The following is a 22,308-nucleotide window of genomic DNA, read 5'->3' as shown; positions in this document are numbered from 1 at the left end:
TTGCTGCCAGCAAGGCCTTTGGAGATCTTTTTACCAACAAAAATGAAACCAAGAGAATTTAGGTCACGTACTCAAGGTCACATTATTGGTTAGTGACAGCGTGCATGTGTACGTATTAAGTCGCCCCAGTTGTGTCCGACTCTTTGCGATGCTACGCACTGTAGCCCTCCAGGCTCTTCAGTCCATGGGATTCTCCAGGCAAGAATACTGGAGTAGGTTGCCATTTTCCTCCTCCAGGGGATCTTCCCAACCCAGGGATCGAACCCGCGTCTCTTATGTCTCCTGCATTGGCAGGAAGGTTCTTTACCACTAGGGCCACCTGGGAAGGCCGCATAATAATAGCTAAAATTTATACTCTGTGTTAGATGTTGCTCTAAACACTTCACATATGATCAGATCAGATCAGTCGCTCAGTCGTGTCCCACTCTTCGCGATCCCATGAATCGCAGCCCGCCAGGCCTCCCTGTCCATCACCAACTCCCGGAGTTCACTGAGACTCACGTCCATCGAGTCAGTGATGCCATCAGCTATCTCATCCTCTGTCGTCCCCTTCTCCTCCCGCCCCCAATCCCTCCCAGCATCAGAGTCTTTTCCAATGAGTCAACTCTTCGCATGAGGTGGCCAAAGTACTGGAGTTTCAGCCTCAGCATCATTCCTTCCAAAGAAATCCCAGGGCTGATCTCCTTCAGAATGGACTGGTTGGATCTCCTTGCAGTCCAAGGGACTCTCAAGAGTCTTCTCCAGCACCACAGTTCAAAAGCGTCAATTCTTTGGCACTCAGCCTTCTTCAAAGTCCAAATCTCACATCCATACATGACCATAGGAAAAACCATAGCCTTGACTAGATGGACCTTTGTTGGCAAAGTAATGTCTCTGCTTTTGAATATGCTATCTAGGTTGGTCATAACTTTCCTTCCAAGGAGTAAGCGTCTTTTAATTTCATGTCTGCAGTCACCATCTGTAGTGATCCTGGAGCCCAGAAAAATAAAATCTGACACTGTTTCCACTGTTTCCCCATCTATTTCCCATGAAGTGATGGGACAGATGCCATGATCTTCGTTTTCTGAATGTTGAGCTTTAAGCCAACTTTTTCACTCTCCTCTTTCACTTTCATCAAGAGGCTTTTGAGTTCCTCTTCACTTTCTGCCATAAGGGTGGTGTCATCTGCATATCTGAGGTTATTGATATTTCTCCCGGCAATCTTGATTCCAGTTTGTGTTTCTTCCAGTCCAGCGTTTCTCATGATGTACTCTGCATATAAGTTAAATAAACAGGGTGACAATATACAGCCTTGAGTACTCCTTTTCCTATTTGGAACCAGTCTGTTCCATGTCCAGTTCTAACTGTTGCTTCCTGACCTGCATACAGATTTCTCAAGAGGCAGGTCAGGTGGTCTGGTATTCCCATCTCTTTCAGAATTTCCCACAGTTTATTGTGATCCACACAGTCAAAGGCTTTGGCATAGTCACTAAAGCAGAAATAGATGTTTTTCTGGAACTTTCTTGCTTTTTCTATGATCTAGCGGATGTTGGCAATGATAACTTGTTTAATTCTCATAATAACCGTAATAGGTATTGTTGGAAAGCCTTGATGGTTCAGCGATAAAGAATCCAACTGCAACACAGGAGACTCAGGTTTGATTCCTGGGTTGAGAAGATCCCGTGGAGAGGGAAATGGCAATCTACTCCAGTATCCTTGCCTGGGAAATCCCAAGGACAGAGAAGCCTGGTGGGCTCTAGGTATCACAAAAGATTAAGATATGGCTTAGCAACTAAACAACAATAATAGGTATCATTTGCATTCCCATTTCACAGGTAAAGAAACTGAGGCCCAGAGGAGCTAATTAACTTATCCAAGATCACACAGCTAACAAGTGAGTCAAGAAATTTGCTCCAGAATTTTGCCTTCAACTACTTTGCTATGAAGAAGTAAATCCCCTTCAAATGTACAAATACACTGAATTTCCTCAAGAATGGGATTATAGTAGAATGAGATTATAATAGAACATTTTCCCAACCTTTTTTGAAAATACATTCTACCCCAGAATGTGAATACTCTCACATACAAGTACTTTACAGATGAAAGACAGTCACCTTAGAAACAATCCTTATGCTTACTACATGTAATAGACTGTGGTGTATTCCCTGTTCTGTTTCTCCTTGCATCTCTTATCCTTTTTTGAAAAAAAAAAAAAAAAAAACAAAACGCAGGCTACAACTTACTCAAGAGTCATGATCCATGGTTTGGGAAAAATACCTCTTTAAACTGATCTTCTGGTTCACATCTCTAAAGCTGTTAGTGGTTTTACTTGTTAAGTTTCCATTCATACACACCACTTGGAGTGGGAAAGACTGTCAGATAATTTCTATCAAGTGTATTTCTGGTCAGGAGGTATTCATTGCTCTCCTCGTAGTTAATGTCTGATGATGGTACATGAATGCTTTAAGACAAATCACTGTGCCATTACCTTAGAAAAATCTTCATTCCCTCATCCATTCGTTCATTCAATATGTGGGCACCTACTATATGCCAGGCATTGTGCTAAATCAGGAGTTGGCAAACTCTGGCTGGCAGGCCAACTCCAGAGTACCACCTGGTTCTGTAAATAAGGTTTTCTTGGATCACAACCAAGCCCATTCATTTATATATTGGGCCACTTCTGTGCTTACGGCAGAGTGAAAATAGCTGCTACAGAAAATGTGTGGCCTGGTGAAGGCCAAAATATTTCTTAATCTGGTTCTTTATAGACCTAGTTTGCAGATTATGGTGCTAGATTCTAGAACACAGTGGTATTCTAGGCTGGTCTCTACCATCCTGGATGTTTGCATTGTCCTATTTAGCTTATGCTGTGTTTCCAGTTCCTTTGGTAGCATTGGAGAGGGAGTGTGGAGGTTCTTTGCCTCCCTTGCACTGCCTCAGAGAACACCTGCCCGCAGTAGATTAACTCAGCAGGCATTTTTCGGTAGTGAAACTGTTAGGTAGATTTGGCAGCCGATATTGGAAATAAAGCAACCTATCTACAGGGTGGAAAGAATTTATTCCTTTAAGACAGCAAAGAGTTTCACTTTACAGATGCTTATCTTCGCTAAGAGAAGCAAATTGTAACTTTTGTTGAGTGCCTACTGTGCATCGAACCCTGTGGATAAAAAGAAAAGCCTTGGTTCTTTGACACTTGCATCAAAGATGGGAAGAGAAATGAGATACTTAATATCTCTATTTGAGGGCCTAGTGTGTACTTGGAGATGATTTTATTTAATTACCTTAGAATCTTAAATGTTTATGTTCCAATAGCTTTTAGCTAGTCACTAATCACTCCCAAAGTGATTGCTGTGTGCCTGAGTGCATAAGCTGCTTCTATTTTTCCTTTCTTCCTTCCTCTCTCCCTCTCTCCATTCCATCCTTCTTTCCATTTTTCCTTCCTTTAACAAACTTTCTGTTTTGAATGTCTCTTTTGGGTCAGCACCATAGATGTATTAAAGAAAAGACTGGTCTTTCCAGACATAGATATAAACACATGATTACAATACAGTACATTGATGGAGGGATGCTCAGATTTTCTAGTAATACAGAGAAGGTGTGCCAAACAGGGGAAGACTTCCTCGGGGAGGTGGCACAGAACTGACTCTTGAAAAAACTCACTGGACAAAGGAGACATAGGATATTCTAGACAAGGTACCAGCACACGTTAAGACTAGATGTATGTTGAAAATACGATGTTTTCAGGGGATAGTAGAAAACAAGAGCAGTGGCCCATCATCAAAGGGATTTGTGCCTTGATTTTTTTTTTTTTCGCTTACAGTTTTCTCTCTTAAGGTGATTTAAAAAATTCTGTTTATTTACTTATTTACTTCTTCATTCATTTAGTGTATTTGGTTATTTGTAGTGGGAACAGGTTGTGTGGATTGATTCAGTCTTTTTCAGCAAGTCGGTTAGGTTAGCTGGTTGGTCTGTGTAAATCTTCACTAGTTTTAGGTAGGACGTCAAACTGCAACCTTGGCCTGGCCTCTTGGGCAAGAAGCACCCCCTGAGTGAGCTAGCTTACCTATCCAGTCACATCCAGAAGGAACTTGACCCAGTGGGAGCGGGGCAGTTAAGATGACTGGGTTGTGACAGTCTCCTTGTAAAAATGATCCCAGGCAGTGGAGATTGCACGCTGCCTCCACCTTGTGCCCGACCTTTCAATCTTCCTAATAAATCTGCCTGAGCTTTGCTGCCTCCTAGGGTATCCAGAGAGGCATTTGTATGAAGACCCTTTGGGAATCGATGTCAAATGCTCAGCAAATGTTCTGTTAACTTAGGTCTGCAGCAGTGTGGAAAAGAAGCAGATTAAAGGAATAAAATATGGCCCAAACAGTTTTGGAGAGTACTAGCCAGCTGGGACTCTGTTTTGTCATTTAAGGTGAGCATGGGGTCATCTGATAAATGATAATTTTCTGTAACACGTGGGCTTTTAATCTTCCCAAAAGCCTGGAGGAAAAGTGTTAGCTCTGATGACTGGAGTTTTTCCCGTGTTGTTTGCAGCCCCAAATGCAGTGTTTATATTTCATGGACATTAAATCCAGCGACATCACATGCCTGTGCAAACAGGACCTGTGTTGGTCCTATTTTGTCTTTTTCTTTTGGTGGGGTTGGGTGGGCAGATAAATAGTGGAAACTTGGTGCTTAAACAAATAAGGTGAATTTGTTAGGAGGATGCAAAATATCTGGCAGAAGCCAAGAGAGCAGGTGTGCTGGGCCCCCTCAGAGACTGCACCCAGCATCTGAAACGGCATCAACGACCAAGGGAGCCCCTCCCCCAATTCTTCCTCCCTCTCTTGAGCCTGTGGAATCCCCTTCTTGTTCATTTATTCTTCCCTCTATGCAGCCTGCCTTCTCTGCCTCTTTTGGGTGGCACGTACTCAGTTCCAGGCTCCATAATGAGCGACTTGCAACTTTTGGTCCTAATTATAAATTCCCAGGAAAGATAATGGGTCACATGGGTTAAGTCTCCACTCCTGACCCTTTCAGCTATGGCCAGAGGTGGAGCGGGGAGGTGGGAGGAACACATTTCTGGATGCGGATTCTAGGCTCCACAGACTCCCCCCAAATTGCTTCTGCTACTGCTAAATCACTTCAGTCGTGTCCGACTCTGTGCGACCCCATAGACGGCAGCCCACCAGGCTCCCCCGTCCCTGGGATTCTCTAGGCAAGAATACTGGAGTGGGTTGACATTTCCTTCTCCAATGCATGAAAGTGAAAAGTGAAGTGAAGTTGCTCAGTCGTGTCCGACCCTCAGCGACCCCATGGACTGCAGCCTTCCAGGCTCCTCCATCCATGGGATTTTCCAGGCAAGAGTACTGGAGTGGGGTGCCATTGCCTTTTCCGCAAATTGCTTCTAGGAGCTCTCTGATCCATTGGAGGAGTAGGTTTCTTTTAGGACACAGTCATTTTGTATTGCAAGCTGGAATTTCCATGTGGAGGTGCATATCCATGTTTCTTTCTGCTTTTCTGGAGTTTCACTTCATAGCCTCATGGAATGCTGTTGAAGAGGTGAGCACTGTGTACAGAAAATGCTGCTTTTATTACTGAGTCATAGCACATAGCAAGTCCCAAGGAAGCTAAACAAGAGGCGCTATATCCAGGTCTCAAAGCTATGGTTTCCCGTAGTCATGTACAGATGTGAGAGTTGGACCATAAAGAAGGCTGAGTGCCAAAGAACTGATGCTTTCAAATTATAGTGCTAGAGAAGACTCTTGAGAATCCCTTGGACTGTAAGGAGATCAAACCTGTCAATCCTAAAGGAAATCAACCCTAAATACACATTGGAAGGTCTGATGCTGAAGCTCCAATACTTTGGCCACTTGATGAGAAGAGCTGACTCACTGGAAAAGACCCTGATGCTGGGAAAGATTGAAGGCAAAAGGAGAAGGGGGCGGCAGAGGATGAGATGGTTAGATAGTATCACCAACTCAATGGACATGAATTTGAGCAAACTCTAGGAGACGATGGAGGACAGAAGAGCCTGGAGGGCTGCAGTCCATGGGGTCACAAAGAGTTGGACACAACTGAGTGACTCAACAACAATATCCAGGTTTAAACAAGGAGCTTTGCATATGTATTACAGATCATGATCATACATTTAAATTATTTAGCAGAGCAAATGGGTACGTCCTTTGCTGTCCCCGGTCCTTGAGTTTATAGCTATGTCTCTGCTAGTCTTCCAAAGGCTCCACATTCACCCAGACCCTCATATCAACGTTAATGTCCACGAGTCCCTGATATGGACCCCACCCTTCCTGGAGCAGGATTTTTGCCTTTTTACCTTGGTATCTGCTGGGTGCTATTTTCCACACTTGGGATTATTTCTCTTTTCCATGTCTCCATGTATCACTTACAGTCAAGTTTAAGAACCACATCTACCATGTACCTTTCCTTACTAATACCATCCATCCTTCACAGGTCCTCCTTATTTCAGAACTCATTCAATAGTCATTCACTTAATAGTTACGTACTGAGAGGCGTGATGGCCGTTTGTATTAGTTTATTGGGGCTGCCATAATAAAGAACCACAGACTGGGTGGCTTACAATAGACAATAGACATTTGCTCACAGTTCTAGAGGCTGGATATCCCAGATCAAGGTGTCTGAGGGTTTGGTTTCTCCTATGACCTCTCCGCTTGGCTTGCAGATGGTTGCTTTCTTGCTGTATCTTTCGTCTGTGTGTCTCTTTGTGTGCCCAGATTTCCTTTTCTTATAAGAGCAGGAGTCAGATTTGGCCATTAGGGCCCACCCTAATGGCCTCATTTTAACTTATTCACCTCTTCCAAGACCGTATTTCTCAAATACAGTCACATTCCAATGTACTGGGGGTTAGGGATTCCACATATGAATTTTAGGGAGATCCAGTTTAGCCCATAACACCAATAGAGACAGGCTGAACAAGAAAGAAAGAGATATTTGTTCTCTTGTTTGACAGCCTGGTAGAAAAGATGAAACTGAGCAGTACCCTCCTGGGTACAAAAGCCTATCTCTCCTTTCTTAATTGTAGGAAAAAGGCTTCCAACTCCTAGATCCTCCCTGAGTACCAAAGGGCAGATTCAAACATTTACTAATTGGGGAGCGGAGGGAATGCAGAAACAAAAGAGAAACAATTTCACGGCCATAAAGCAGGGTCCTAGTTCTTCCTCAGATGGTATACATAATAATATACTGTATCTCCTCTTGAGAGTCCCTTGGACTGCAAGGAGATCCAACCAGTCCATTCTAAAGGAGATCAGTCCTGGATATTCTTTGGAAGGAATGATGCTAAAGCTAAAACTCCAGTACTTTGGCCACCTCATGCGAAGAGTTGACTCATTGGAAAAGACTCTGATGCTGGGAGGGATTGGGGGCGGGAGGAGAAGGGGATGACAGAGGATGAGATGGCTGGATGGCATCACTGACTCGATGGACATGAGTTTGAGTAGACTCCGGGAGTTGGTGATGGACAGGGAGGCCTGGCATGCTGCGATTCATGGGGTTGCAAAGAGTCGGACATGACTGAGTGACTGAACTGAACTGAACTGATCTCTTCTAGGGCATCCACCTGTGGGGGACGGTAACTTCTTTCTAAACACAATCAGGAGGAACCCGGACTGTTTGGAACCTGAAGGTTGATGATTGAGATTCCTGGAATACCACCTTTGTTACCTCATCACCAACCAATCAAAAAAAGGTCACACACTTTGTAGCCTGCCCCTGACCCCCAAATCATCAGGGAGTTCTGGCTTTCTGAGCATGGTCTGCCCATTAAATAAAGAGACTCTGATATTTCAGTTTGGCCTCACTGTGCATTGGGGACATGAACTTGGGTTCAACAACAAGGACAGATATGAAACAACTATTTCCTTGAATCCATAGTTAATTAACATTATGGGATGGTCCAAGAAGCAGAGAAAGAGGTACTTGAAGAGGTAGTGTGGTGTTGGGGGCAGGTCAGGAATGTCATCTAAGTTAGTTAGAGCTGAAGGAAGGATGGGTGGCAGTCAGCCAGGTTGAAGAGGGAAGGTCGATTATTCCATACTGGTAGCCTGGAAGAACATGACATATACAAGGAATCAAAAGAAGATATTGCAGCAAGAAGTGAGTGGTGGGAGAAGGCAGCAGATAGCTGACGGGACCAGATTACACAGGATGTTCTGTCCTGACAGTGCTTACTGCATCGTGTCTTGGACTGATTTTTATGCGTGGAGGAGGGGGGCACTGCATGTTTAACGTCTCCTTCTGCTCCTTTAGGGAGGGGAGACTTTATTCCTTCATAGTCTCCATGGTGTGAAGGGATATAGCAGGTGCTCAGTAAACAAATTAAGTGGGTGTAATGAGACCTGAGATTGACGGAAGCACTCTTGTCTAAATTAGGGGCTGACCCAGTCTGGAGAGTTTCTCCCAAAGGCTCTAGAAGGTGAGGACTTTTGGTAGTACGATGCCACCTAGTGCTCCTTTTAATTACAGCAACAAAGGGGGAGCCTGGTAGTGAGTAGTCTTCGACTGTAATCTGGAAAATTGGAACACAAAGCATTTTTTTTTTCATCGGTATAAATTAATTTATCAAGCCACCCATCCTCTCATTCACTCATACATCCTTTTTGATGTCCTCCTGCATCTCTTTCCTGCGAATTAAAGATGTCATGTTCCTGTCCACCTCCAGTGGTTCCCTGAGTGTCTGTGTTCTGCCTTTCTGTCCCCACATGGTAAATACTGCGCTCAGGTATCAGTGTCTAGATTCCCCGAGCACTCACAGTGCTTTCTGTTGACAGAGTCTGTTGTAAATGACACCATCACATCATGTTAGAATTAATTGTAGGTTTTTCTTTCTTTCTTCCCCCTAAAGCCAAAGGGCAGTGACTTTGTCTTACTCACTGCTGTGGCTCCTATGGCCAGCCTTGGGAGCTGTTGTTCTGTAGTAGTTGCTTAAACAAAGTGTTTTCTGCACTGAACTGCTGCAACCTTGGCAGGCCATCTGCTTGTGAAACTGTCCCATAGGCAGTTCCCAGGCAGTGGGAAGACACATGGCTCTGCAAGAGACACCAGTACGAGATACGGGTGGCCAGGGCCCTCTAGGTCTTCCTTTATGGCTGCGTACCTTTAACAATGTTATTATGGAGTTTCTCTGGACTATGGTGGTCCCACGAGCTGGTCCCAGTGTTGTAATCAAGTTTTCTGTAAACACAGAGCAGCCTGAGTCATGTTTCCTGCTCCATCTCCACCTCATTTCTATTAACTTGGCTTAAAGTTTGGTTCAACCTGCTTCTCCAGCTTCATGTGCCACCTCTTTCACTATTTCCCTGCGCATTATGGCTCAGTTATATTTTGTTCTATTTGTCCACCAGATACACAGTCTCTGTTCATGAATGAGATATCATTGTGCAAATGTTAATTTCCCTCAAATTAATTCATACATTCAATGAAGTTCCAATTAACACTTGTCATGAGGAATTTGAAAAATATCCTGAAAACTTATATGGGGCAATAAAGATTCATGAATAGCCAATGCAATTTTGACAGAGCAGGGAGGCATGTTCTGTCCTTTAACTATGATGACTGGCTACAAAATTATAGTAATAAAACCTTGTGGTGCTGACATGGGAATAAACCAGAGAGTTCAGAACAGACCCATCTATATTTGGGAAGATAGGAAAAAGGACTCACTCCATTGAGAAAAATAAAACTGGATCCTTATCTCACACCATATACGGATGGATTAAAGAACTAAATGTGTAAAAGGAAAATTATTAAGCTAATTGGGCTTCCCTGATGGCTCAGCTGGTAAAGAATTCACCTGCAATGCAGGAGACCCTGGTTTGATCCCTGGGTTGGGAAGGTCCACTGGAGAAGGGGTAGGCTACCCACTCCAGTATTCTTGGGTTTTCCTTGTGACTCAGCTGGTAAAGAATCCGCCAGCAATGTAGGAGACCTGGGTTCAATCCCTGGCTTGGGAAAATCCCCTGGAGAAGGGAATGGGTCCAGATGGATTGAACTAGACATGTTAAAGTAAAATTAGTAAGCTAATAGAAGAGGATGATAGAGAATATGTTTATAACCTTGGGATTGAGAAAGACTTATTAAATTATACTAAAAAGCATAAAGAGGATGAAGGGCTATAAAATTAAAGATTAAGAATAATCTTTAATTTTATAGCCCTTCATCCTCAAGGATATCACAAGCAACATGGCCAGTCTTTGAAAGTAGATTAATGTCTAGATGTTACAAAGACCTCTTGCAAATCAAAAAGAGCAATAGAAAAATAGGCAAAGGCTATAAATAGACAATTCACAGAAGGGGACCCCAAGTGGCTTATAAATGTACGAAGAACTGCTCAATTTCACTCATAGAGAAATGCAAATTAAAACAATGTGCTGACATGAATTCCATGATACTGACACAAATTAGGAACCTGGCTAATTAGATGAATCAGTATTGGTAAGGCCCTGAGAATAGTATCTGACACTTAGTAAACACTATATGACTGTTTATGAATAAATAAACCACTGCATGCTGGTAAGGATGGGAGTAGGGGACACCCTGGAATGTGGTGTAGGGCAGCAGTTCTGGTATGCCATCTAGCAGTACTGGTGAAGTCAAGTACCCAGGGCTTCCACCAGGCTACTAGGCACCTTTGTGCCATTGGAAAATACTGTCCACCACAGTATGAATTTGAAGAGGGTATACCCTCTGGATAATCACAGCCTATAGGTTCATGGCTTGACTAAGGAACAAAACTTTGGTGGGAAGGAAAGGACATGTCTTCCTCCAGCAGAGCACATGACATGGGCAAAAGGGTGGGGTCTGTTTTTCAGCCCCCACTGGCTGGCTGGCTGGATGCATCTGTGCAGGACAAGTTGAATATGGTGGCCTCGTGCGTCCCCTTTGGTTTTAACAATTTCACTCCTAGGCATATATTTCAGAGGAGTTTGTTCATAGGTCCGTAAAAGACCACTGACAAGGATGACCATAGCTGCACTGTTTATGATATTGGAGAGGTGGAGCCAGCCTTGGTATCCAGCACTGGGGCGCTGAACATAAAAGGTAAGGATGTCCAACACAGAAAGCAGTGCCACAGTGAGAAGCAATGACCTGGGATTACAACACCTACAAAACAGGGACAGAACCTTAAAAAGATTGCTGAGTGAAAACTAGAAAACAGGATGATCCTTAAAGTCCAATACCACTGTTACAATGAAAAACATGCACTAATGAAAATGCTATACATTTTTTCAAAAATATATACCCAGGCACGTGCGTGCGGGCTGTCGCTTCAGTCATGTCCCAACTCTTTGTGACCCTATGGACTGTAGCCCGCTGGGCTCCTCTGTCCATGGGATTCTCCAGGCAAAAATACTGGAGTGGGTTGCCATGGTCTTACCCAGGAGATCTTTCCCACCCAGGGATCCAACCAGCATTTCCTAGGTCTCCTGAATTGCAGGTGGGAGCCACCGGGGAAGCCCATATACCCAAGCACAGTAGCATGAATTCCTATGGAGGCTAAAGTTGAGGTGTGGGGAAAATGAAAAAAAAAAAAAAAGGAAACAAGAGAGAGGTCTTTAATTAAAGAGTTTAATTACTCCAACCCTGCACCTGAAGTCTAAAGGAGTGGAGGAGGAGGGGCAGGGAGGAAGAGAGAAATCAGATACCAGGCAGATTTTCAGGACGTGGCTCCACGTATTTTTTCAGGGTGCTTCGACCTTTGCACCCTATTTTCCTCACCACAAGTGACTACAGCCTTTGGGGGCAGGGTCTGTGTTTCCTCTACCTTAGTTCTCTCCCCCCCCCACCCCCTCCACCTTATATCTTGCACACAGTAGCTGCTTCTCAAGGGCTGGAATTGACGCGAACCGAGAATATTTCCTGCTCCCGCGACCGAGTCACTTTGTGACAGAAGGCAGAGGGAGACTGCCGGGCTTTCCTTCATTCAAACCCTCTGATCCACATCTTCTAAGCGTCAGTCCTGGTTCTCCATTGCCGGCTCCCGGGTCTAATCCCGGGTTTCAACCCGAGTCTTCTTGGTCTTGGGTGTTGCTCACTTCTGCACACCCCGGGACTCCTCCCAGCCGCTCAGAGACACCGCGGCTCATCGCCCTGGTCCCGCCCCATATAGGATGCACACGCGACTCTGAGGAGCACAGCCAGGGTGCCCGCCTCGGAGGCTCCACCCCTTTCGAACCTTCGCTAGCGCCCGCAGAGGGCGAGGCGGTTGCCAGGAGACCAGGGGACGCGCTGAGCGCCGGGTTTCGGCCCCCCTTCCCAGCCTGCGGCCCGGTTTCCGCGGTCTCCGCAGCTGCCTCTGAGGCCACCCGCAGAGCGCCCCAGGATGGCCGAGGTCAGAAGTCAGCGCCCCCTTCTCTGTCGCCTCTCCTTCGACCCCTCCCCGTCGTCTCTCTTCTGCTATCCCGTGTCACATCCACCGATTCCGAATACTCCCTGTCAGCATCCTATCCCCTCCCACAACCTCACTCCCTACCGCCCCCCTCCTCTGGTTCCCGTTGGCGCTGGGTGCATTATTTCTTGCCCCTCCTTCCATTGGGTGGACACCTCCCCCCACCCCCTGCCCCCGACCCTGTTAAACTCACATGGTGCAAAGTGCGGTAGGACTTTCATAAGGTCCCCCCCTCACACATGACAGGCCCCCACTTCTAGATTTTGAGTCGAAAGGTGAAACCACAGGAGAGATACACAGAAATATTGATGTCTTGCTGAATGGGGAAACCTGGAAGAAGGCTTCATATATATCCAGTGTCACCCTTATTTACTGACCACGTCGCACCACGATTCCCTATCAGCTGATCACCCATTACTCATTTCAGCCCATCACTAACTGCCCTGTTGCTGTCACTGACCACTGTGTTAATATCTTATGCCCTCCTTTCACTCCCCGACTTTGTGACACACTCCAACTTCAGCCTCACTGATGAGAGGTTATTTCTGCAACTCTCTAGTGACCCCTTGCCTGTCCATTGTTGTTCAGCAGCTAAGTCGTGTGGGCCTCTTTATGGCCCTGTGGACTGCAGCACACCCGGCTCCCCTGTCCATCGGCCTGTCCCTTAGCACCCTCATTTATAACCTGGACAACCTCAGATCCCTGTCCTTACTTGCCAGTCCCAGTCCTCATCCATTACGGCCCTAATTCAAATCCTTCATCACTCCATCAGAGACCTCCCCAATCTCTCTCATCACATGGTCAGTCCCAGCCAGGATCAGTTACATAGTTTGTGGGGTTCAAGGAAAAATGAAAATGCGGAGTCTCATGTTAAAAAAAATTAACAGGTTTGAGCAGAACAGTAAACCAAGGGTGGAGCACATCTTAGCAAGGAGGCTCCTGCATCTGAATAGTTCACACACCCACGAAGCCAGGCCTGGTCCCAGCGTCTCTCACTACCGTCATACCCCTGTTCGAATTCCTTCTTTGGTCTCCTTTACACCTTGCACACCCCTCATCATTCCATCTCCTCCACACCTGGTCTGCCCTTGCAAATTCCATCTTCCTGCGGTCAACAACTCTCTCTCCTTATACAATCCCTCTTATACTCTCCATCTGCTTCCCTCTCTAGTCTCCATCGCTCTCATCCACCCTGCCAAATGTCTTTCTTTTTCAAAAAATTTACTTTTAATTGGAGGATAATTGCTTTACAGTGTTGTGTTGGTTTCTGTTGTACAACAATGTGAATCAATCATCAATCATCAATCAATACATATATCCCCTCCGTCTAGAGCCTCCCCTCTCCCACCCCCTATCACACCCCTATAGGTTGTCACAGAGCACTGGGCTGAGCTCCCTGTGTTAACAGCAACTTCCCACTAGCTATCTATTTTACACATCGTAGTGTATACGTGGCATTGATACTCTCTCAATTTATCCCACCCTCTCCTTTTCCCCTGCTATGTCTACAAGTCCATTCTCTACATCTGTGTCTCTATTCTTGCCCTGCAAATAGGTTCATCAGTACCGTTTTTCTAGATTCCATGTTTATGCGTTAATATACAATACTTGTTTTTCTCTTTCTGACTTACTTTACTCTGTGTAACAGGCTCTATGTTCATCTGCCTCAGTTCAACTGACTCAAATTTGCTCCTTTTTGTGGTTGAGTAATATTCCATTGTATGTGTGTACCACAGCTTCTTTATTCATCTGTAGATGGACATATAGGTTGCTTCCATGTCCTAGCTATTGTAAATAGTGCTGCAGTGAACATAGGGGATCTTTTTGAGTTATGGTTTTCCAGGGTATATGCCCAGTCATGGGATTACTGGGTATATGGTAGTTTTATTCCTAGATTTTTAAGGAATTTCTATACTGTTCTCTACATTAGCTGTATCAATTTACATTGCTACTAACCGTGCGAGAGGGTTCCCTTTTCTCCACATCCTCTCCAGCGTTTGTTGTTTGTAGATTTTTTGATGATGGCCCCTCTGACTGGTGTGAGGTAATACCTCACTGTAGTTTAGATTTGCATTTCTCTGAAAATGAGTAATGTTGAGCGTTTCTTCATGTGTTTTTTGTCCATCCAAGGCCAAATTTCTTACCTTCAGTACCCACACTCATTCATACCTCTTTCTTCCCATTTCCTCCTCCTGTTCCTTCTAGTTCTTTAATTTTTCCTTTATTTTTTCCTTTATTTCCTTTTCTCCCCCCACTAGTCCTCTTGGTTTATTTCATTATTCTTCATTTTCCCTATGTAAGCCCCAGATATCAATACTATAAACTAATTGTTTCCTGTCTCTCTTCCCTTTCATAATCTGCTGTCATTTTTTCATCTATTTTTATTTTCATTTGACCTCAGTCAAATTTTCCTCACGTTTGCTTTCATACCCTGGAGAAGGAAATGGTAACCCACTCCAGTACCCTGGCCTGGAGAATCCCACGGACAGAGGAGCCTGGTAGGCTATAGTCCACAGGGTCGCAAAGAGTCGGACACGACAGAGCAACTTCACTTTTTGCTTTCATAAGTCTTCATTTCCATGCAGCCTCATTTTTCACTGCAGCTTGCTTTTTCTTTTCCCTTTTCCCCTACTCTCAGCTAATAGTACACACCCAAATCAGTGTTGTATGAAGGAGCATCACAGCGCCTTTCTGATCAGTTCATGTTGAAATCCTGCTTCTGAAGTAGATACTATTATATGCTATAACAGTGTAGATACCAACCGGTTATTGGTCACAGCTAAAAGATTGTTTTTGCTTTGCTTTGAATTGCAATATATTTTAAAATGAAAATACAAACAAATTTCTTTTGTTCGTAAAAGTTTCTTTACAGCTTTTTTTCTTTGATATTTTTCCATGCCTGTGCTAGGTGCCAGGTGCACAGGGAGAACCTTTCTTGTGAACAACTCTTTAGGCTAGTGATCAAGTGTTGATGTTAATACCATTTCAGTTCAGTTCAGTTCAGTTGCTCAGTCCTGTCCGACTCTGTGACCCCATGGACTGCAGCTCGCCAGGCTTCCCCTATCCGTCACCAACTCCCGGAGCTTGCTCAGACTCATGTCTATCGAGTTGGTGATGCCATCCAACCATCTCATCCTCTGTCATCCCCTTCTCCTCCTGCCTTCAATCTTTCCCAGCATCAGGGTCTTTTCTAATGAGTCAGTTCTTCGTATCAGGTGGCCAAAGTACTGGAGTTTCAGCTTCAACATCAGTCCTTCCAATGAATATTCAAGATTGATTTCCTTTAGGACTGACTGGTTTGATCTCCTTGCAGTCCAAGGGACTCTCAAGAGTCTTCTCCAACACCACAGTTCAAAAGCATCAATTCTTTGGTGCTCAGCTTTCTTTATTGTCCAACTCTCACATCTATACATGACTACTGGAAAAACTATAGCTTTGACTAGATGGACCATTATTTTGTTGGCAAAATAATATCTCTATTTTTAATATGCTGTCTAGGTTGGTCATAGCTTTTCTTCCAAGGAGCAAGCGTCTTTTAATTTCATGGCTGCAGTCACCATCTGCAGTGATTTTTGGAACTCAAAACAATAAAGTCTGTCACTGTTTCCATTGTTTTTCCATCTATTTGCCATGAAGTGATGGGACCAGATGCCATGATCTTTGTCTTTTGAATGTTGAGTTTTAAGCCAGCTATTTCACTCTCCTCTTTAACCTTCATCAAGAGGCTCTTTAGTTCATTTTCACTTTCTGCCATAACGGTGGTGTGTCATCTGCATATCTGAGGTTATTGATATTTCTCCCGGCAATCTTGATTCCAGCTTGTGCTTCATCCAGTCCAGCATTTTGCATGATGTACTCTGCATGTAAGTTAAATAAGCAGGGTGACAATATACAGCCTTGACATATTCCTTTCCCAATTTGGAACCAATCTGTTGTTCCATGACCGGTAAATACCATTTACAGGGAGGGAACCAAGAACATTGCTGGGATAAATGTTTGTTGTGTGTTCATGTTAACATCAACAAGCGGAAAGCACTGAGCAGCAGCAGCACCATTCCTTGCAGAAGGAAACGGCAACTCACTCCGGTATTCTTGCCTGGAGAATCCTGTGGACAGAAGGGCCTGGTGGGCTGCTGTCCATAGGGTCGCACAGAGTCGGACACGACTGAAGTGACTTAGCGGCAGCAGCAGCAGCATTCCTTAATACAAGTTTTTCTGCTTTGTGGAATTGCTGTATTGTGATCTTTGCAATAATCTGCTTTTTAGTCAGGAAGAAAACCTCTGTTGAGTTTAATGTTAGTATTAATACTAACGTTATACAAAGCGTTCTATAAACATGCTTGTGACTCCATATCTGGTTTAAGATATAGACTCTGTTTTGCTTGCATATCATATTTAGAAGTGTGATCAACAGTACAGGTGTTTTTGAAGACCAGTAGCATGTCGACTTTCTCTATGTTGGAAAAGACGGGTTTGTCGAGGCAGAAGGTAAACTAGACAACTTACCCAAAGTCTGCAGGGTGAATCTGAATTTTACTTTATTATTGGGATTAGAGATTGTGTCAGTTAATTTCTCTGACTAGCAATAGAGGTGTTTCTTAAAAAAATTATTGGAATATAGTTGATTTACAATGTTGTGTTACTTCTGGGTGTGCAGCAGAGTGAATCAGGTATGCATACACATGTAACCACTGTTTTTAAGATTCTTTTCCCATGTAGGTCATCACATTGTGTATTGAGTACAGTTCCCTGTGCTGTACAATAGAGGTTATTAGTTATCTATTTTATATGTGGTAGTATGTATATGTCAATCCTAATCTCCCGATTTATCCCTCCCCTGCATCTTTTCCCCCAATAACCATAAGTTTGTTTTCAACATCTGTGATTCTATTTTGGTTTTATAAATAGGTTCATTTGTACCTTTTTTTTAGATTCCACATATAAGAGATAACATATGATATTTGTCTTTCTCTGTCTGACTTACTTCACTCAGTACAACAGTCTCTAGGTACATCCATGTTGCTGCAAATGGCATTATTTCATTCCTTTTTATGGCTAAGTAATATGAGTCATATTCCATTGTATATATGTACCACATCTTTTTAGAATTTTTAGTATTGGAGTTTAATTGCTTTGCAGTGTTAGTTTCTGCTGTACAACAAAGTGAAATAGCTGTATGTATGTACACATATATCCCCTCCCTCTTGAGTCTCCCTTCCCCCATCCCTTGTACCACATCTTCTTCATCCATTTCTCTGTTGATGGACAGGTTGCTTCCATGTCCTGGCTATTGTTAACACAATGAACATTGGGATGCATGTATCTATTTGAATGAATTATGGTTTTCTCCAGATATATGCCCAGGAGGAGGATTGCTGGGTCATATGGTAGCTCTATTTGTAGTTTTTTTAAGAAGCCCCCATGTTGTTCTCCATAGTGACTGTAGCAATTTACATTCCCATCAACAGTGTTAGCAATAGTTTCGATTTTAAAGCCTGTTTTAGTGGAGATATCAAAGCATAATGTTACAAACATAAATAAGACCTTTCAAAACTTATCAGTTCTTTGCTCAAAAGGTTAAGTGGTTACCTGTGGCTTCCAGAATAATTTGCTTTATATTCCTCAGAATGCTATTCAAGGTGTCCAGTCTGTCCCTAACTCCCTGTCTAGTCTCTGTCCCTCTCCACATCATACTTCTTTAGCTAATTTGAACTTCTTAACCAATTTCAAATCACGGATACCTGCTTGGCCCTGAGTCTTTGATCAAGTTTTGCCATGGGCCAGGAATGCCCTTTCTCTTCACCTCTACCTGTGAAAACTCCAATCTCCCTTTTATGCCTGCTCAAATGCCTCTTCCTTTATGAAATTGGCTTTAATTCTTGCTGCTGGAAGTAATTCCATCTTCCTATAGGTCCTCATAGAATTTTGAATCTATTTTATGGCAGGTATCAAACTCCATGCTTCTATTTTCTGCATACATACTGCATCAGCTCTTAATGTACACATTTCCTATGGGAAGGCTGTTTATTCCTTACTTTGGTATCTCCTCCAGCCTCTTCATTCCAACTTATATACTGAAGATATTCAATCAATATTTCCTGAATAAATATATTAACCATGCTCATTCTTTATTATTATTATGCTGTTTGTAGGGCTTCCCTGGTGGCTCAGAGGTTAAAGCGTCTGCCTCCAATGTGGGAGACCCTGGTTCGATCCCTGGGTCAGGAAGATCCCCTGGAGAAGGAAATGGTAACCCACTCCAGTACTCTTGCCTGGAGAATCCCACAGATGGAGAAGCCTGGTAGGCTACAGTCCACGGGGTCGCAAAGAGTCGGACACGACTGAGCGACTTCACTTTCACTTCACTGTCTTGCCCTTTGTAGTAAGAAATAGGTGTATTCGTTGGCTAGGGCATCTGTAACATAGTACCACAAACTGGATAACTTACAGCAGAAATTTATTATTTCACGGTTCTGGAGACTAAGAAGTCTGAAATCAAGATGTCTGCAGAGCCATGCTCCCTCTGAGACTAATGAATAAAATACTTCCTTGCCTTTTCCTAGCTTTTGGTGGTGGCCAGCCATCCTGAGTTTTCCTTGGCGTGCAGTATTATCAGTCTAATCTCTGCCTCCACCTGTCACATGGGTTCTTGTGTGTGTGTGTATCTGTGTCCAAATGCCTCCCCACCTTTTTTACTGAGATATGATTGACATGTAGCATTGTATTAGTTTTAGGTGTATAACATAATGATTTGATATATGTGTGTGTGTGCTAAGTCGCTTCAATCGTGTCTGACTCTTTTTGATCCCATGGACTGTAGCCCACCAGGCTCTTCTCTCCATGGGATTCTCCAGGAAACAATACTAGAGTGAGTTGCCATGCCCTCCTCCAAGGGAACTTCCCAGTCCAGAGATCGAACCTGTGTCTCCCGCAGCTCCTGCGTTACTGGTAGATTCTTTACCACTGAGCTACCAGGGAAGTCCAAGAATACTGGAGTGGGTTGTTATTCCCTTCTCCAGGGAATCTTCCTGACCCAGGTATTGAATCTGGGTCTCCCACATTGTAGACAGATTCTTTACCATCTGTGCCACCAGAGAAGCCCCCTTGATTTATGTATACAGTTTGAAGTCATTATCACAATAAGTTTAGTTAACATCTATTACCCCACATAATTATAAAAATTCCTCCCTTATTATAAGGACACTAGTCATATGGTATTAGGACCCACCCTACTCCAGTATGACTTCAACTTAATTGTATATGCAATGATTCTATTTCCAAATAAAGTCACATTCACAGTTACTGGGGTTTAGAACTTCATCAAACCTTTCTCTGCTGCTGCTGCTAAGTCGCCTCACTCATGTCCTTTCTCTAGGGTACACAGTTCTGCCCACAAGACTAGGGAAATATGAATTCTTATATAACTAAATCCTGGTTCTCATCTAAGTCAGACTTGCTTAAATTACATCTATATGCTTTTATTTTAAATAATTTGCTGCCCAGCTAATCATGGAAAGCAAATGTGGAGAAAGCCCATGACCATTGCCCACGGGGCATTTCAAAATTCTTGTGGAGATGAACTAGGCTAATTTTTAAAGGGGTAAAAATGATGGAATATTTTAAAATAGAATACTGTACATTCTGGACAGATTTCATTGTAAGTGTGATTTCATGGTATCTATGTTATGTCTGACCTCAGCATGCTATGGCTTCCCTCTGCAGTCCTGGGGATGGTAAGAAGCAGGCTTGGAATAATCATAACAGCTCTCAAAATTTATTGAGTAACTCTGTTTGCCAGGCACTTGGCTAAGTGTTTAACGTGAATTATCCCATCTGATCTAATCCTTAGCTGTATGTGGGAGGAAATATTATCCTTATGCTTATGTATACATATATGCAGAATGCTTATGCTCATTCAATCGTGTCCGACTCTTTGCCTGCCAGGCTCCTCCATCCATGGGATTCTCCAGGCAAGAATACTGGAGTGGGTTTCCATGTCCTCCACCAGGGTATCTTCCCGACCCAGGAAACAAACCAGCGTCTCCTGAGTCTCCTGCGTTGGCAGGTGGATTCTTTACCACTGAGCCATCAGAGAAGCCCACGTATATGCAGATCTTCATATAAATCGCCTGCTTATCAGTAGCTTTTATTTTGCTTGTACGAAGGTCTTATTCACGGATAGTAACAGTCATTCCTGAATAGTGATGAGGTAAATATTGCAATCTTCATTCTCATCTTTGACTTTTTGAACAGGAAAAGACTGAAAAGCTAGTGCTGGAGGAAACTGCATATGAAGAAATCGAAAGGGATTTTCAGGAGGTCCTCAATGAACTTTCAGGGGACAGAAGTTTGGAGAAATTTAGGGTTGAATATGAGAAGCTTCATGCTGTCATGAAAAAGTCTTATGACAATGAAAAGCGTCTGATGGCCAAGTGCAGAGAGCTGAATGCGGAGATCGTGGTTAATTCCGCGAAGGTCGCCACTGCCCTGAAGCTCTCTCAGGATGATCAGACCACCATCGCATCCCTGAAGAAGGTCAGTCATCTTCTAGAAAAGGAACCATGGCGAGCTGCCATAAATGCATCCCATCTTCAAAACATCATCCTTTCATTATATTGGCAGCTCTGGGCTCTAGTAAAAGAGTTATTAAGTAAAAATTTACATAATTTATGTATTCATTAAGCCTAGGGAATAATGGAAATTTTGAAAATTTTATGAAAAATAATGAAAATTTTCATTTTCAAAGAAAATAATTTGCTTCAGTGAATCTCACTATGTAGAAAATAATGTAGAACCTTACTGACTTGGTTCTAGGAAATACTGGGTTAGCAAAAACATTTGGCCATAAGTAGGAGATCAGTCCTGGGTGTTCTTTGGAAGGATTGATGCTAAAGCTGAAACTCCAATACTTTGGCCACCTCATGCGAAGAGTTGACTCATTGGAAAAGACTCTGATGCTGGGAGGGATTGAGGGCAGGAGGAGAAGGGGATGACAGAGGATGAGATGGCTGGATGGCATCACTGACTCGATGGACATGAGTTTGGGTGAACTCTGGGAGTTGGTGATGGACAGGGAGGCCTGGAGTGCTGCAGTCCATGGGGTCGCAAAGAGTTGGACATGACTGAGCGACTGAACTGAACTGAACTGAAGTGCAATATTAGGAATCTCAGAATCTCTTGTTTGAAGAAAGATAAGTATTTAAATACCTTATGGTGATAGCTTATTAAAGATATTTTCATATCCCTATTTTTTCCAATATTTTGGGAGAGATTACCTTGAGAATTTCCAGATGGTAGTTTTTATGGTCTTTTCTCTTATCACCCTTTTGCTTCTGCAATGACTGTCCCAGTTTCTCATAATGGGAGAATAGGGATTCAGTCTGGAGGAGTGGTTATTGAGGAAGTATGGCTTTATTTTACACTTTATTTTTTCATCCTCAAGTATGTTACATTGTTTTGAAGGTGAAACACAAACGTTCCTTGTGGACTGTAGGATGATAAGAGGTTAAGATATTTTATAATCGAAACCCTAGAGCTGAAAAATAATCACAAAATGTTTAGATAATTCCCTTGATATCATACAGTTAAACATACCCCAATTTTTTCAGTGTCTTTCTCTCTCTATTGTTATTTTCTTCTAATCTTTGCAGGAGTACCAATATAAGAAGGCTTTAAATCATTTTATGATGAGAACTCCCTCCCACTTTTTACTGTAAATTAAAAAACTGAAAATTAAAGTCATGAATTGACTAAAATATAATTGGTGAAATTGCTTCAGACAAGAACCTCATATAATCATATTTTCATTTAAATATCTTTCTTTTGTTTTGCTGAAAATAGTACATATGGCTGCTACAGAAAAAAATATCCCATGAACTGACATTTTGTTTTGAATCACTAAATTATGTGCTGCAGTT

The 22,308-nt window shown here is 43.1% G+C and overlaps 1 protein-coding gene across 1 annotated transcript in view; it reads left to right on the top strand.

The window, feature by feature from the left end:
- Positions 1–12,223: 12,223 nt before the first annotated feature.
- Positions 12,224–22,308, top strand: part of CFAP58 (cilia and flagella associated protein 58) — a 111,277-nt gene continuing 101,192 nt past the window's right edge. The window contains exons 1-2 of the mRNA XM_070363317.1: positions 12,224–12,334; positions 20,645–20,926. Coding sequence (XP_070219418.1) covers positions 12,326–12,334; positions 20,645–20,926 — 291 coding nt within the window. The 5' untranslated portion in view covers positions 12,224–12,325. The remainder of the gene's footprint in view (positions 12,335–20,644; positions 20,927–22,308) is intronic.

This window comes from Bos mutus, chromosome 26, assembly GCF_027580195.1.
Source record: "Bos mutus isolate GX-2022 chromosome 26, NWIPB_WYAK_1.1, whole genome shotgun sequence".
Taxonomy (NCBI): Eukaryota; Metazoa; Chordata; class Mammalia; order Artiodactyla; family Bovidae; genus Bos; species Bos mutus.
Note: the sequence above shows the minus strand (reverse complement) of the source record. Positions and strands in the feature narration are given on the sequence as shown.